We start from the raw sequence: 17,482 nt of genomic DNA, 5'->3' as shown, positions 1-17,482 counted from the left end.
CTTTGTTCTGTACAAGGGCGTAGGAATGAGTTTAACATTGGGGGGGACACATCGGAAACCTGACAGATCATGAGAACAAACATCTGTTGTTACATTAGAATAATATAAATTTGAAGTTAACTTTATTGTTAAAATGACACATTCTGAACTACCTCAGAGCTAAAACGAGCTTTTTTTGTATTGAAAAAATGTGATATAAATATTTTAAAAAGTAGCCTTTTCAAAAAGCAAATTGTTTGATATGCCATTAAGTTAATATAACTGAGTAAATGTAATATACAGTAATATACACATAACTGTAAATGTGAAAATACAGAAACACACACCCCATACAGTTACTGCTGATAGATTCATTGATGCCTCCTGCACTCAGCGGCACTAGAACACAGAGAAAGTAATATATAACAGTAGATATTTTACAAGATTTCACAAAAAGGGGGAAACATGGGATTGCTTGCTTGCAGTCTCATTGCATTGTGTGACATTGTGACTGTTTTCCTTTTAGGGTGTTCAGAGCAGGGACAGACAGCTGAGAGACACTGAAGTCAGGGGACAGAGGACAGAGTCATATCAGCCAGTTAGTGGAAATGTTAGTTAGTGGAAATGTGGAAGGATATCACACTCAAGAGTAAAAACAAGTTGGTTTATATGTTAAAATGTTTGATGCTTTTTTGCCTTTCACCTTAACCTTTGCCTGTAGCCTATCTGTGTCTGTTCATTGAGGCATAAGATGCAACTAGGAAAAGAAAATTTATTCAGAAAATTTGAATTCAAATTTTGATCAATATTCTTCCCATGTTATTTATTAATCTACAAAACTGGATGATTAGGCCTGCAATTAAAGAATAGATATTTGATATTTATCAGTTCATTACTTCCATTCTAAATGTGTTTTCCTTTACCTTTACAAATGTATATTTTTAGTAGAATAATTTATGACATATTTCTGTTCAAACCATTAACGTATCTATCTATCTATCTATCTATCTATCTATCTATCTATCTATCTATCTATCTATCTATCTATCTATCTATCTATCTATCTATCTATCTATCTATCTATCTATCTCTATCTACAGTATCTAGTACAGACGTGAAGGTTCACGGATGTTTCGCGCCCTCCAGTGTTCAGAATTTAGACAGCGCATCTTAGTGGAGCGTACCACTGTGTTACCATGGGGGAGAGGAATGGGATGATTCAATACACTCCGTTTAACTTTTAAAACATGGCATAGTTCAGATATGACACAAATAATAATACCGTAATAAAAATTAAAATATATGCACTTTGTCTGCTAAATCAACAGCTAAACACTGGTTTTGCTGATACTATCACATTTCAGTCACCTGTGACGACAGCTATATTGGTCGCGACTCAGCCTTTCTATTTCCTTCGTGTTCCTAAAGCTAGCTGCAGCCATGAGGTAAGCCAGACAATTGACTTTTAAAAACGTATTTCTATTCTAAGAAATCAGTTTACAAGGTTATATACTTCTTTATTTATGGCCAAAGGGAAGACTGACTTAATCCGAATTTGAGTATGGTCGCTTATTTCTACTAAAACACATGTAGGGCCTATGTCGGTGAGTGAGGTTAGCCATGTTAACTGTGACATGTCACAACATGATACCGAAAGGCCACTGGTCCTCTAAGCGGCGACGCAGCTGCCAACAGCTCGTCTTTTGGCGTGTTATTTGAACAAGCTGATCTTTAAAGTAATTTTGGTTAAATAAATCAGCCATAATATCAAATATAAATTATATTGTTTCGGTACCCCTTTTCTCTGCTTGAGTGGCATGTAAAGTTAATGAGTACCAATACTTTCTTGTCGACTACAGGTTAGTTTTCCGTGCCAGGCAATTTTGTTTTTTATTTTCCTATTTTACGTCCAAAATCTATTTCAGGGTCTCACCCTAACAATGATCAATATTGCACACCTGTGAGTCGCAATCACCTGTCTGCCGTCTCCTGCAGAAAACCAACCACAAACACGCAATAAGATAATGAACATAGTTCTTATCAATGTAGTTTATACTTTTAAAGCTCACTGGATTTAAATGGTGTGTTGTCAGGCGGATATCAGATGAGAATAATGATATAAAATTTTATGGTAATCCAACAATAAACGTTCGTGGTAGTGTAGTTCAGTTCACATTCGAGTGTGAATATTAACAGTACTTTTGCTTTTGATTTATATCTTTTGGTTACTTTTTTGTATGCACTTATATATATTTTGAAAAGAGCCATATAAAGGTTTGTCTATTATTTCCTATTAATTGTGGCCAACAATCATTTTGAATTAATGAAATATTCAGCCATAGAATTAAAAAGGATTTAAGATAGAAACCTGGACTACACCACTATAAATGCGAGACTATATGGACCTCAGTAAAATGTCAAATGAGATATGATACTACTTACAATTTTCTGTGTTCAAATTCATAGAGAACTTTTAAGGCTCCTTTGAACTGTTTGTATCACACTATTCCTGGTGTCTCAGCAAAAATGTTTTGCTTGGTTATCCAGCATGCTCAGGCTCCAGAAGCGCTTGGCGTCCAGCGTCTTGCGCTGCGGCAAGAAGAAAGTGTGGCTGGACCCCAACGAGACCAATGAGATTGCCAACGCAAACTCTCGTGAGTTGTTTCCCTTGCTGTCAGGAGTTCTCTTGAAATACATGTAAATACTGTGGACTTTGTAGGCTGGTGCATCATCGTCTTTATTGCACTGAATTTGTACCACAGGCCAGCAGATCCGAAAACTGGTCAAGGATGGATTGATCATCAGAAAACCTGTGACGGTTCATTCCCGTGCTCGCTGCCGCAAGAACACACTGGCACGCCGCAAGGGACGTCACATGGGCTATGGTGGGTATTTAATTCAAAACTAATGTCCTTATCCATTTCCTTCAAACGCATACCAGTTTTAATCTAGATTATATTCTACTTTGAATCCTTAACTTATTATTTAGTCGAGAGAGATGGTTGTATATTGTACTTTAACTTGCCCATAGACCAAAATGAAAGTAATTATTTAATATATTTATGTTTTAGTTAAATGTTTACAACATACAACTGTGTGCTGATTGTATGTTTACAATATACAACTGTGTGCTGATTTTTTTTTTTTTTTTAAGAAAAAAAAGTATTCATTAAATTCTGCAAATGGTAAACTTTTGACCTAGATGTTTCTTCAATTTATTGACTTTTAGTTCTTACAATTTATTAAATGTTAACTGTTTTCCTACCACAGGTAAGAGAAAGGGTACAGCCAATGCCCGTATGCCAGAGAAGCTGACATGGATGCGTCGCATGAGAATTCTGCGCCGTCTTCTCCGTCGCTACAGGGAGTCCAAGAAAATTGACAGGCACATGTACGTGTGAATTTCAGCGCTCATTGCTGGGGAACAAGCCAGTATACTTTGGTCTTAATTCCAATTTCAGGAAGAGTCATCTTGTTTTGAGACACTCTGAGATCATATTCTTTTTTCTCCAGGTACCACAGTCTCTACCTGAGGGCAAAGGGTAACGTCTTCAAAAACAAACGCATCCTGATGGAGCACATCCACAAACTAAAGGCAGATAAGGCTCGCAAGAAGCTTCTATCGTAAGTTCAGATGAATATTTCCAAAAATAGGAAGGAATAGGTTATCAGATTTTAATATATATAACTTGAAGCTGGCCATGCCATAACACAAATAAAACCTTTTTACTATGGTAAAAATTTCACCTTGAGAACATCATGCTTAGTCTATGCATTAGTTCATGATTTTTTTATTCATTTAGTATAACTGTGACACTGAGATTAACTTTCATGTCATTTTCTCAACCAGTGACCAGGCTGAGGCTCGCCGTTCAAAGACAAAGGAGGCCCGCAAACGCAGAGAGGAGCGTCTCCTGGCCAAGAAAGAGGAGATCATCAAGAACCTGTCAAAGGAGGAGGAAACGGCAAAGAAGTGAATCTAAATTGACATTTCTTCTCAGATTCAGCATTTTGTTGTTAATAAATTTGGTTAAAAGAATGACATTGTTTTGTTATTGTTTGATATAGTTAGTAGAAGTTTTGGTATTAGAAATGACTGAATGTGGACTGTTGCCCAATAGGTAAAATGGACAAACAAATGCCTTTTTTAATTTAAGTATATCAACTCCATTTTTCTTTCTTTTTTTTGACTAAGCCGTGTTCAGTCAGAATATTTAAACACTAGGTCAGAGGAATGTAAATATTGAGGAAAGGGCTTCATGTACTGTATTTTCGGCTGCTGTTCTCAAATGTCCAACAGGTGGCAGCAGAGAACCAGCACCAAGAAGTCACACCACAAGATATCTGTAGATTCAACTTGATCATACCAAACTAAAAAAAGATATCACTTACTCTCCTTAATTAATTTCTCCTCTTCATCAAGAGGGTTCATCAGCTCATGACCAGTTTCTGTTCAGATATTAAATTTATGGCATGTTGCTGTTCCTGTGCAGTGAAATACAGAAACAGAAACAGCTGATTATGTAAGTAGACGGGCAACGTAATGAAAACGAGGGTTTAAAAACAACAGTCGCTAAATTACAAAAAATAATAAACTGATTTATTACACATAGGACATGACATTTAGACTTCTGTCATGCTTTCCAGTTATATTCTTAAATTATTTGATTGTGACTTAAGTGTGTGTTTCAGTCTGTTCTAGATTTGTATTTGATAGCAAAATGCATCTTTCATAAAGCTCTTTCAGAAACATCCATACATATAACAGACCATGCTTTGCTGAAGCAGTGAGTTCAGAAGTTTAGAGAACATATTGTTTATTTATACTTACTCTATTTTAGACCTCTACTGTCCACTCTACAGAATAACCTCAGGCTTTCCAGAGGAGGAATAATGGCCTTTATTTATACAAATACCGTTATAAAGCAGAACCAGTGCTGCCTCCACCTTTGTGTTTAGCTGTCTGCCCATTCACAAGTCTGTCTTTCAGTCATTACATGTGTGTTGGTAATGCATTTCATCCATGACTTATCAATTTATCTGCTTAGCTATGAACAATCATTTGGCCCGTTACCAGTCACTCTGAATTCAGCTGGTGAATATTGCAGTTGACATTGGCGCATAACCTCAGAGAGAGATGAAGAACACATACGAATTTCTTGTATCATGGTGTAAGCCTGACCACAAGAAATTATTATTAAAAATCCACTTTTCATAAATGATTTAGATCATAAATAATTTCTCTGAGCTTTTCCTGCAGACAAGAGAAGTCAAAATGTCTACATCACACCTTCATTCAAACAATATCCTCTCACAACTGCTGTCATGTTTGTTAAACTTGAGTTGCTGACGCTCCAGTCATCCAGTCATTTTCACTTCCTGCTCGGGCGTTGAAGGATTCCTTCTTTCATGCTCCCTGGAGAAGATGTGACTGAAGTGTTTTCAGATACATCTGTTGCCAACCAGGACAGATCTGCTGTTGGTATGTATGTGTGTGTCTCTGTGGGTATGAGAAAAATAATTTGAGGGGACTCTTCTCAGGTCTATTCAAAGCAGTAGGAGCAATTCAGATCATGTGATAGGCTTGATCGCAATGCACAAAATATACTTGATTTTTTTAAGACTTCTCGAGTAGGAATACAATGGTTGAACCTCCTTAAGATTTCTTCCACAACTTACACTAAAATCCCTGTTCACTGGTAGATGACTTCATGTTTTAAAGTCTGGCTACACCTGGTGTTTGCGGATCATGCATAAGCAATATGACAGCTTTAGAGGTTGGCAGTGAGCAGCCCTCACATTTAAAATTTGGCTTTCAAAGGCCTTGAGGAGCTGGAAGAAAAGGCTTACTCAGCATAATGCATCTGCTTACCTTGACACCCTGATTTAATTTCGCTGCGCAGTAGCTTTTACACACACACACACACACAGTACTTTAAGTAAAGCTGCAATTTAAACATATGTAATCACTACTAAATGGATATGCAGTATAATAAAAAAAAGAAGAAACCATCTAGATGGATAAATGAAAGAGCTTCACAAAGATGTCGTAGGGATTACTGAAGGAGAAAACAGGCTTTGTGCAGCGAGGCCATTTTGTGGCTCAGTTAGTGTATTTCTTCATTACCAGGAGGCACTCCTATTTCCTGAAGCGTGAGTTTTAATGGGATTAGATAAGGAGAGAAGTATGAGCTGCAACCAAGCGGGGCTCTTTATTACAGTTGGCCTTCAACCCAGGCAAAACAAATGGAGCACCCTTAAGAGTTTAGGATATCTTCAACTACAATCAAGATGAGGAGATGAAAGTAGTTAATGGTAGCCTATTTTTAAATGTCAAAACAATTATCTAAAATCTGAAAGAATTACTCTGCACTCGCCAGTTCGATGATTCCTTTTTCATTTTGTGCTGGGCTGCCTCTCTCTTTGGGCTATAACTAATAACTGGTTGTCCTATCAGCTGCTGTGTTTTTGTCATTTTTGACTTAAATGTATGATGTGAGTCTGATTCTCTTCAGTGTTATTAAGTATCATGATAGCTTTTTTGATTAGTTTGCTCATAAATTGACATTATTAACCCAATCCTGTCACTCTGTCTTATCCACCAATCTCTCATTTTGATCAAATATTCACTCCTCACGTTTATTTCACTCACCTGTGATTTAGTTGGATAGATGGATTGATGTACTGTATCAGGTTTAATTCTCCCCCCTTGTGTTTGTCTCTTTCAACTGATGATTGGAAGAGATAAAGATCACAGATCAGATAGACACAGCTGTCAGATTTGATATCCAGATGCATGCCCCTGTGATGCCTTTCTTAACCCACTCTTGTCAAGTTTTTATTTAAACTTGATCTTTTCTCGCACTGGAAAAGAACGGAAAAGAAGGAAAAAAGTACTTCTTCCACTACTGACAATTTATGATTTATTGTGAAACTATCAAATACATATGATCAAGGAGAAAGCTTAATCACCACATTTGACTGGCAAAAAGATGATTTATTCCCCTTATTCTTGACATATGTACATGAACAGTTTTGCCAAAGTTTTCATATTTATCAAGCCTGACTCAGCTTGAACACTAATGAACACAGATTAAGAATAATTGGACACTTTTCAAACAATGAAGCATCAGCTAAAAGTGTTTGTGCCGAGCACACAGCACCTTAAGCACATGGTTTGTACATTAACCTTATAAAAACACATTATGTTTATTTGTTGTACTGGTCTTCCAGAACATTAGTCTGATCCCCTGCGAGCTATGTGGGTTGTGGTGTAGGATGACATGTACTCACCAGGTGCTCAGGTGTCCATTTAGAGGTCAGGATGCATCACATGGCACTGCCCGACCTCAAATTTGATATGAGACTTGTTCATATGAGGACAATATCAGTGGCAATAATTAGGACTGTATGTGATGCTTTGGTGTTCAGTATGGCTGTTCTGACAGATAACAGGCAGGGGAGATGCACCTAGCCTGGATGCAACCTGACTGTCCTATTTAGATTCATATGGGATGACTTTGCTGTGCAGCCCTCCACCCTCCACCCCACACAGTTGTCAATTATGATTAGGGAAGTATAGATATGACTTAAGAGCAGAGCTTAACAGCAAACAGAGCAAAATGAATCAATACAGCCAAAGGCAGCGGTAAACTAAATGTTTCATTTAATAATAAATGAGTCAGCAAGACTCATTCATCAATAACTGATTAAAATGCTAAATAAATCGGTCCTCAGATGATGATTCATTTTCTCACTTTTTTCAAGAAGTGTGTGAATTTCAATGATGGTATTCAATGTTGTGTTAGAAAATACAAAATGAATTTAATTGCTTGCTGTGATCGTTTTTATTCAAGCAATATACCTGCAGTGAGAGGGAGAGTGAGAGTGAGAGTGAGAGAGAGAGAGAGAGAGAGAGAGCTAAGGAAAAGTCAGCAATGCTAGATCAGCAAAGCAGAAGTTCATGGGATACTTTAAATGTGAAATCCATCACAGTTTATAGATTGCTCGCTTAAAATTGTAACCCACAGTGATAACCTCCATCTGGATTGCTCCACTTTGACAATAACTGTTTATGGTGAAGGTTAAATTAAATCAGAAAGGGAAAAAGGCTGCTGATATTCAAAAACATTCAAAAATCACTTCTGAGCAAATGGTCAAATGTGAAAGTTTTCATTGGATGAAGACCAATCATACGTGTGTGGATCAGCTTTAAGGCCAGATGGATTTCCTTAAGTCAAGAAAAAAAAATCAAGTAAGCAAAAACAACCTGATTACGAAAGGGCCATCTGGATGACATTAGTAATTTTTAATGTTTAATCAATGGAAGATACCAGTTTTGATCAATGAGGATCTTTGCTGAGTCATGGAAGTGAGCAGCCACATTTTAAGCAGGGTCAACGGGGAAAGTATAATGATCCTCAATGATATGGCTACAATGTAGAGAACTCTGATACAGCATGTCAGATGGATAAGATCATAATTTAAACTGGAGTAGCATGTATTATTTAAACAGTAATCTAGTAATGTACTGTTGGTTGTTTAGGTATTTTCTAGTTTCACTGTGCAGAAACGTTCATCAGCATGTCTTCCATATTAAAACCACACCTAAGGGAACATGGGAGATTTCATACTGTCTTTATACTTCCTCTCCCTCTTGTTGCTGCTGTCGTCATTTTCTTTTTCCTCCCCTGCTGCACTCTCTCTCTAAAGCTTGCGCTTTGTAAGAACATGCTGTACCAGGCAAGGTAAGACTTATTGCCAACTCTTTCCCTGTCTTGCTGATTCTTCAGTATGCTGAATAATCTCCTATTATTCATCTTTCTCTTTACCATAACAGTTGTTGACTTGGGCGGTAAAAAAGTAGCATCAGCTATTAGCAAGCAAAGCATCTTTAGTAAAACAGAGCAGCCCCTAATTATCCTTTAATCCCTGTGCCATGAAATGAGAGTCCCCAAAGTCTGTGAAGCACTGAAAATTGAATAGATCAGTTTTGCCCATCATCTTCATAGCAGGACAGGACACATTTTAGAGGGTCTTTTGTGGGTCTATGGCTAAATTAAGGACTCTGACTGTATTGTGCCTATTACAAGGAAAACAATAGAGTGGCGTGTCTGCATATGTTTCTATATATATATATAGGCAGTGAAAAGAGCTGAGGCGGAGTAGCTGAAAAATTAATATCTTCATATCCACAAATGCACCGTGATATGAGCTATGGGGAGAGAGAGTGCAAAGAAAGCCTTTCATGTGGATTTTTAAATCCTTTTCTTAGCGACTTAATGGATTTCGAAGTACGCTTTCAAGATTTTAGGGCATGTTGGATTTGGAAACCATTAAAGGGCAGGGAGGGCTGAGGTTGGGGAAAGAAAGAATACCTGTGGCAACACACTTTCTGATCATGTATGCCTGAGAGGAAACACATGGTTCTCAGACTGAGACAAAGATGCTGCACACTGTTAACCTAGGGCTTCGTCATTTTTACAGTTGAACTTTCAACCAGTTAGACCCTGTTTACACTTTATTTTAAAATGCATCTCTGGGGATCAGATCACAAGTGGACAGTGCTATATACAAGTGTAAACAACCACTCTGTGACGCATGTCAGCACATAGTTTTTGTATGATAAACGCAAATGTGTCCTGATGCATGCCCGACAAGGACATAACAGGAACATTTCTAATCAATGCAAAAAGCCACACCCCACCAATACCAAAAGACTCTTCATCTTGCCAATTTCAGCAGAATAGCCCATACACAACAGTTATTGGAACATTTTTCGTTTTTATAGCTGCTCCATACAAAACAAATCTTTCACTTGTCCAGTGACAATCTGATGTAATATTTATTATATTTGTACACAGGGCCTTTTGATCTTTTTGCAATAGTGACATTGGCAATAACAAAATCTTAACACGTGGTCACTTGGACAACATGAAGGTGCATGATAGACACAGGTGTGAACAGCGTTGTGTCTCGGCTGTCCAGTTGTATAACTGAAACATATTTTATAACCAAATGTAAACAGTGTTTTCGTAAAAAATTAAACAAAATATAATGCTAATGCTGGTAGTAGGTGGATTTTACTTTGACAAAGCCGTACTAGATTTTTTTGCCTGTTTCCAGTCTCTGTGCTAAGCTATGTGGGAACAAACAATGGGAACACTGGCTGAGCTCTGTCGTTTAAAAAAAAAGTTTTTGTGTTTTTTTGTACAAATTAAACAAATATATACATTAGATATATAATAGATATAATGTGATCACTAGTGAGCTCTATTTTCTTACATTTGGACTTAGCCAAGCTAACCCCCCCACCCCTTGTTTCCAGTCATTGCACTAAGCTAAGCTAATGGCTGCTGGCTCTAGCTGGCTACATATTTGCACTACAAAGAATGGTATTGATTTTCTTGTCAAAATCTTGCAAGAAAGTGTAAAAGCGTACTTCCCATGTTGAATGTTGCCTCTAATCTCCTCACATGGACATCTTAATAGTTTGCTGTATCAGGTGGATTGAGTAAATGTATAACAAGAAAGCTTTAAGTAACTAGGAAACCGGTAATTGACAAAAAGAGTATATTTACCCAACCATTAGGGAGGTAGAAACTGCGTCTTTTGACTGTGTAACTAATGCAAAGTAGCAGCTTAGTGTAGAGATGAATCACCAGAGGCCCTGTAGTCATTAACAGGCGTGAACACTAGAGCAAACTAGCTATCAAAACCTTTTAAATCAAAGCAACACATAAAAGCAGACAGGGAAACTTATTTACATTAAAAACACCCGCCTGTCTAGTCAAGAGCTCCTCATTACCTTGTCCCTTGACTGTGCTACTTGACCTTCCTTGATTTTCATTTTGCAGCCGAGTCAAAAGGCCAACAATAACATCAAAGATACATAGTAACTGAAAAGGTTAAAGATGAAGAGGGATAACATATAAATGGTCATCACTGATGAAGAGGGATGTTAGGGGAAGTGCCGTGGAGCTGAATACTATTGCAGTGTGGAGTGAAAGCACTGAGAGCAGGTGTGGAGGTGGGGTGGATCTGCAAGACTGGAACTTAGTGTTGTATTTTCATGAGATGTCATGGGCTTAATTCAGTCAAACATCTGTGATAACCAATGACACAGCCATCTGGCATACAAGGCAGGTTCCTGAGTAGACATGCACCTCATTTTTTAAGGATAAATTAAATAGATAGTTACATTAGTTTACGTTGTAATGGTATATTTACTCTCAAACTAAATATTTCAACTTTCGTTAGCGTCAGAAATCTTTTGTTTAGCCTTTCACACAATTTCCTAGTTTCATATTGAAGATTTAAATTTCATAATTTATATAACAGCCAGTGATTTCTTTAAAAAAAGCAGGAACAGGGCACGCCAAGGTTATATAAACCCTCTGATTGGATGCTTTAATTTGCAGGATAAATGCTGTTAGCTTATATGTTTGCACTTATGTGAGTAAAAGAAGTGCTTGTTGCAATGATTGCTCAGGAGCAATCAAATTTAAGCATTGGTGGAAAAAAAGAGATGGCACTGAAGTGGACATTTCATCAATCACAGGATTTAAGGGGTCATTTAATAAATTGGTGTATTAGCCTATCTAATGCCACAAAAAATGTATTTTTGGGACAGGGTTTTGTCGTAAATACCCTCCAGTCCATTTGGTTTTCTAAAGAGCTAATTTGGCAGCAACATGCACACATTTCATTGTCACCTGGCTGGTTTATTCATAAATGATGGTTATGAAAAGTACTTCCAGTTGATCTATCTAAACTCCCCCTGTCTGAACACCCTGTTACTGCATCAGTTTGAGCTTTAATGATGACAGGAAACAGAAGAATAAAGAATGTATTTTGTAAATTGTTTAATACTGTTGAGTTCAATTCTATTTCTGATCAGTGATTCAGTGTATTGCACTTTGTCACTTTTTTTTAACTAAATGTTTTATCTATAAGACAATAGAAAGACAGCAATGGTTTGAAGCATCCATCCCTCATAAATAAAACTCTCTTGATCTCTTAGAATAATGGTAAAACACCTAGGGCCACCCGGAAATACTACTTCTATAGAAACTAGGAAGCATATTCCTCAAATCTATCATTCCCAGTGTAGCATGCTTCAAAGACAGCTTTCATGTGTCAACCCTGGGGCCTATTTTCTCTGTCCTGTTTAACCTCCCAGATCAACTCAGAGAATGTGCATTGCGTTATTCAGACTTAAAGCCCTGGAACTCAGTGTACTGTCATTTTACCTCTGGACTGTGCCATGTGGCGCTTCATTCCTGTCACTGAGAGTGTGTATGTGCAAGCTGCATCCTGAGAAAGCGGAGGTAGCCTCAGCGGCAGGAGATGAGACCATGCATTAAACATGCTGTCTCCCATGTACCTTCTTCATTTTTAATGGTCCAGTTGGCCAGGGGTCTAGAAAAATGTAAACATGACTGGAACTGGAGGATGGTGACAACATAAGACAGGGAGGAGGGGAAGGCAAGTAGAGCCTGAAAATGTCTTAAAATGCAGAATTCAAGTAGGCAGAAAAAGGCTGTAGGTGCAGCATTATAATGTGTTGATGATCCAATTAATTTCATGAACATCATTGCGATGATATTCTGAAACTTTGTGGGTTGAAGAGTCTTGCTAACCAAACCAGATGATGATTACAACAAATAAAAGCTCGTCACAATTCTTTCACTTCAAGTTTCAGTGGTTATTGGCTGTTAATCTGTAGACTAGTTAAGTTAAATTAACCTCAATGTACTGTATGTGATTTCATGAGAGACAGTTTCAAGATATATCTTTAAACAATAGTCAGGTGCCCACATTAAAACAGGGTTTGCTTGCTTTACTGACCAAATCTCAAAATGCTTTACTGACCAAATCTCAAAATGTGCCCACAATTTAAGTTAAAGGCAATTAAATCCATATTCCTCATAAATATGTATTTAAAAGTTTATCTGAAGCTTACATGAGACTTCAGCCATCTGAGCTAAAAAGGTCTCGACTTACAGTGTTTTCCCGTTCATCTGTAATGGAAGGATTGTAGAAAAAAAAATGGAATTGGCATAAAAAGACTGAAATATGGGAAATATATCTCCTTGTTTTTTCCTTTGGACACCTGACCATTGTTTTGAAACACTGTGAACCTATCCTTTAACCAAACCCTTTGGTTTGACTCAAGAGGTGTACTTTGGTATATAAATGTATGGCCTCATTCATTCGCATTAAACTGTGAATATAATCCAGACAGCGATACATTTGAATGCAACATAATTGGGGAAACAATTTAGTGGAATATAAACATGATTTCTAGGAGACAGGGTTGGTAACAAACTCTGGTCTCATGCATGTCAGTCTTTCTACATCCACCACCCTGACCTCCACAACCAAACAATCCAAACACAATTTTCAAATTCTGCAATACAGCTGGAAATATTTGCTGTTGTTGTTGCTTGCATAGCATATTATAAACCCCATCTTGAACCCAGGAGTCCACCTGTAGACTCTGAGCTGACTGACTAAAATGCATTTAAAAATATTCTCGGGAGCATCCACAGTGTATGATATTACAGTGTAATACATAAACTGAAGCAAGATTTTCAAGTTGGGAATAATATCCAGTCAGGTATAAGAGAAGTGAGGGATAGGAGATTATTTTTATTTGCATGTGTTTGATGCAGGGGTCTGTAAGGTGTTTTTTCTTTCTGTCTGCCAAGCACCTGGAAGCCTTATTCTCCTCTGACAGTGCTTTCCTCTCCCTCTGCCTGCCTGCCTGCCTGCCTATATAATCAAGTGCTATTTTGAGCACGGATTTTCTTCCAGAATTTGCATTGTTGCCATATTCCTGCTGTTAACACCTTTGTGCTGCGATCATCACCCCTACTGCGAGTCTGTCCAGCTGCTGCTCTGTTTTAAAAGATGCAATGATGTGAGTGTCAGGAAATGTGTGATTTGTGTAAAGAATAACACATTTAATGAGCCATTTGATTGCATTTTGTGGTGTGGGCATGATATGCTCAGGACCAGTCTTTTTGATACTCTTAGTTGGATTTTCTTGCCCCAGACTGAACACTTCAGTTTCTTGTCATTAAGTTGATGGATGTAGCGTGAAAGAAAAATGAAAATGATTAGCTCAGGGTTGAGACAGTCACTCACCCTTCTCTGCTTGTCACTGCTATTTGAGCCACAGAATGAGATTTTTAGGGAATTTTACTCATTGTCATGCAAGTGCTTGGTGGTACAGTAAGCGGAGAGCACCACGCCATCTTTAGCAATAAAGTCAGCAATTTTCTGAAAGTGTACAAGTAGCTTGATGTACTGCCAGTTGCACACATTTCTGTCTCCCTCTACGGAGACGAAAATCACATTTGATCCAATTTGATAACAGAACTGGGTCATGATTTGAGAAATGTTCCTCGCACCACAGCAGGCACACATACACAACAGACACAGAGACACACAACACTGTCTCTGCCAGCTTAGTATTCGGCCTGCCAGCAGCTTTGCCCGTTGCCAATTAATTTCATTGGGAGTTAATCATATTATTTATGGTCATTAAGAACAAGCAGGCTTCTCAGGCTTTGCACTGTCAACTCAAATGAAAGATCTCAGTGTACTCAATACTGTGGCCACGGAGGGAGGCGTCTTCTGTTTGAATTTGATATCTTATGAACTAAAGTGTAAAATGATTGAAAATGAGTGCAGATTTTCAGCTTTAAATTAGTGCTTTTTAGTACAAGCAACAGCAAGAAGTGGTTGAAGAAGTGATTGATAGCCAGGGATTGTATAAACAGTGGCCTTCACTGTGAGGTCACTACTTAATGTCACTCACCCTGACTAAACACAGTGAGATATGTCGCCCAATCTTCCTGTTGTTTAACCACATCGACTCTTGAAGAAGAAGGGGTGTGGTTGACAACATGAATTAATCTTCCTCCAGGGTCGTTGTAGGATTAGTGACAATCACTGCCTGGCCAGTGACCCATTGAAAGATGGACAGCCTTGATTGGGGTACGAAATACTGAGGAAGTAGTTAAGGACACATCTAGGTACTTCAGTTACTTGTCTTTTGTGAGACTCAAGTCTACATACAAATGAAAGAATGAGTAGTGGTGAAGGAATGTGTGATGAAAAGATGTGAAGCTAGATGAAACTGTTGAATATAGGTCAAGATCAATTCATGAAGAATTGGCATAATGCTCCAAGGTTTGTCAGTGTATGGTCTTTTGTTCATTTGAAATTGGAAAAAAATAATCTACCCAATGATAAAAACAGAAAATAATACACAGGTAAATATTACACCAGGTAAAAATCCGATGTTACCTTTTGTAAGCTGTATGGGAGACAATAGTCACATTTTGCTTGAATCTAACAAATCAGGCATAATGACTAAAAGTACTTGCCAATGTACAATGTCCATCTTTACTTACTTGATTTGCCATCACAATCAAGTATGTCAATTAAGTAAATTAGAGATCTGTGGACATTTTTCATCAGTTTTTGTTGCACTTCATTCCTGCTGAGTGCTATTTTTGTCATTATTACACTGTATATGTTGTTTGTACTTCATACCCTGCACTCATGGTCTCCAGGGAAGAAAATCTAAATCTGGATGTTTTGAAGTTTTGAAGTCACTTACGAGGTAAAAAAAAAACAAGTTTGCCATTTGACTGCAAACATTGTGGCCAGTTTGGCGAAAATAGTGGTCTTCTCCATGATTTCTCAAATTATTTTACATTTATTTGTCTGAGATAGAACTTGTGACTTTTGAGATAAAATATCTGTAATGAAACACCTTTACTGAAAACAAACCAAAAACAACAACAACAAAGAACGGATGACACAGTTTGAGAGTTCATCTGATTTTATTGAGATGTGAGAATCACAGGGCTGCTAGCCATGCAGAGAACTAGCCTGGTAGTGTGCATTATGGTGAGAGCTGGAATTCACCTGGATAATACTGATCCTGAGCCAATCTTGGTTCTAGTCAGTGATGGTAATGTTAAGGATTTAGCATGGTGCACACTGATCCAAGATGGGCACTTTGTAAAAGCTGCTATGCTCCCAAAGCTGGAGTCCAAATTCAAATCTTTATTCAAACTGCAGAAACACAGATATACACTGACACATGTGGCTATGCTGGAGATAAGTCAAGTACAAAATAAAGTGAATGACTAGAACTGTTGTGCATAGTATTTGAAAAGATTTGTGCTGATAGGGGTAAATGTTAATTGAGCAAATAGATGCATATGTGTAAGTGGGACAATAAACAATAATCTCGCGTAATTTATCATTGTGTAGTTAATGCCCTTAATTGGCTCCTGGACAGCTGCAAACCTGCTGGTCAGAGTGCTATTTAGAGCCAATATATACAGTATCTTTATAAGGCTATTTACAAATAATGTCATTTTTCTATTTACACTTATTGCTGCAACAAAGGCAGTTTGTTACCGCCTTATGGTTTATAATGACATAGCAATAAATCAAATGGTGTGAAGTGATCACCTTTAATTGGAGCAACAATAACAGTCCCTCAGAGTCATGTGTGCTGAGAGAAACTGTAGCCTTTCATCAAAAATCCTGCAGATTTTTTGACTGCCAGAGTTTAGTACATGACCGTCTGAGGGACTGAAAGTTTCACTTTTTTTATGACAAACAACACTGAGTTTGGTTTTTAATCAAGCATCCTGGATTATTTCCCTGCTCTGCTCTTCCCATAGAATAAAAGCAGGCATTTCCGAAATGCTAGAAAGCACGTCATCCTCATGTCGCAGCACACAACCAGCTATGACAGCAAATATTACAGGACATTACATACAGATAAAACAACGCAGACAATATAATGACAGGAAGCATGACTTTAGAGTTACAGTACATGGAACAGAGGGAACTATAAAATCTGTGTGTGTGTGCAGTGTGTGTGATTGAAGGGCATACTGAGACAGAAGCTCCCCGAGGTACACACAAAGCATTTGTCACATTGGAGCTGTGAAGAGCATGAATGTACTGTAATCTAATCACTGGAGAGCAGTCTAACACACAGAAACCCCAGAGTGCATTTTTTCTGTGTGTGTGTGTATTATTATGACTTTCATTTGACCAAGATGTAGCAGAGAAGACTGTTTTTTTAATTTTTTACATACGCACAATGTAGTACCTGAATCATTTTCTAGACAGCAGGAGTGACACATATGTAGATCATAAATTCATAGCACAACAGCAGATGTGCACATCATGAGCAGTCTGCACATACAGTACAAAAGTGATTTACCTCCTGCATCAAATCCAATAAACCAAATCTGCTTTCAGGGGTTTGGAAAACAAAAACAAAAAACAAGCACAAGCAACTTCGATAAACAACAATCTTTCACAACCTCTTGTCTCGTTTTCACTACACATAAAATGTGCTCAAAAAGTCCCCCAAATCCTGTAGGCCTTGACATCATAGTAATGCAGTCTTCTCTCTTTTTTTTCGCAGACAGATGGCCAAGTGAGGTAGCCAGACTTC

The 17,482-nt window shown here is 37.8% G+C and overlaps 1 protein-coding gene across 1 annotated transcript; it reads left to right on the top strand.

Moving 5' to 3' along the window:
• The first annotated feature begins 1,377 nt into the window (after positions 1–1,377).
• Positions 1,378–4,018, top strand: LOC128381013 (60S ribosomal protein L19-like). The gene is made up of 6 exons (XM_053340936.1): positions 1,378–1,424; positions 2,527–2,633; positions 2,742–2,864; positions 3,250–3,370; positions 3,493–3,603; positions 3,830–4,018. Exons 1-6 carry the CDS (start codon positions 1,420–1,422, stop codon positions 3,954–3,956), a joined length of 594 nt encoding a protein of 197 aa, XP_053196911.1. The 5' UTR covers positions 1,378–1,419; the 3' UTR covers positions 3,957–4,018.
• Positions 4,019–17,482: the final 13,464 nt, after the last annotated feature.

The sequence above is a fragment of the Scomber japonicus genome, chromosome 20, assembly GCF_027409825.1.
Source record: "Scomber japonicus isolate fScoJap1 chromosome 20, fScoJap1.pri, whole genome shotgun sequence".
Classification (NCBI taxonomy): domain Eukaryota; kingdom Metazoa; phylum Chordata; class Actinopteri; order Scombriformes; family Scombridae; genus Scomber; species Scomber japonicus.
The sequence above is the reverse complement of the archived record's forward strand: the minus strand, read 5'-3'. Positions and strand labels throughout refer to the sequence as shown.

Bases quoted from the DNA above. Each gene is read 5' to 3' on its own strand.
- LOC128381013 (XM_053340936.1), top strand. The intron at 2,634-2,741 runs GTGAGTTGTTTC...TTTGTACCACAG, and splicing joins GATTGCCAACGCAAACTCTC to GCCAGCAGATCCGAAAACTG. The intron at 3,371-3,492 runs GTACGTGTGAAT...TTTTTTCTCCAG, and splicing joins AAGAAAATTGACAGGCACAT to GTACCACAGTCTCTACCTGA.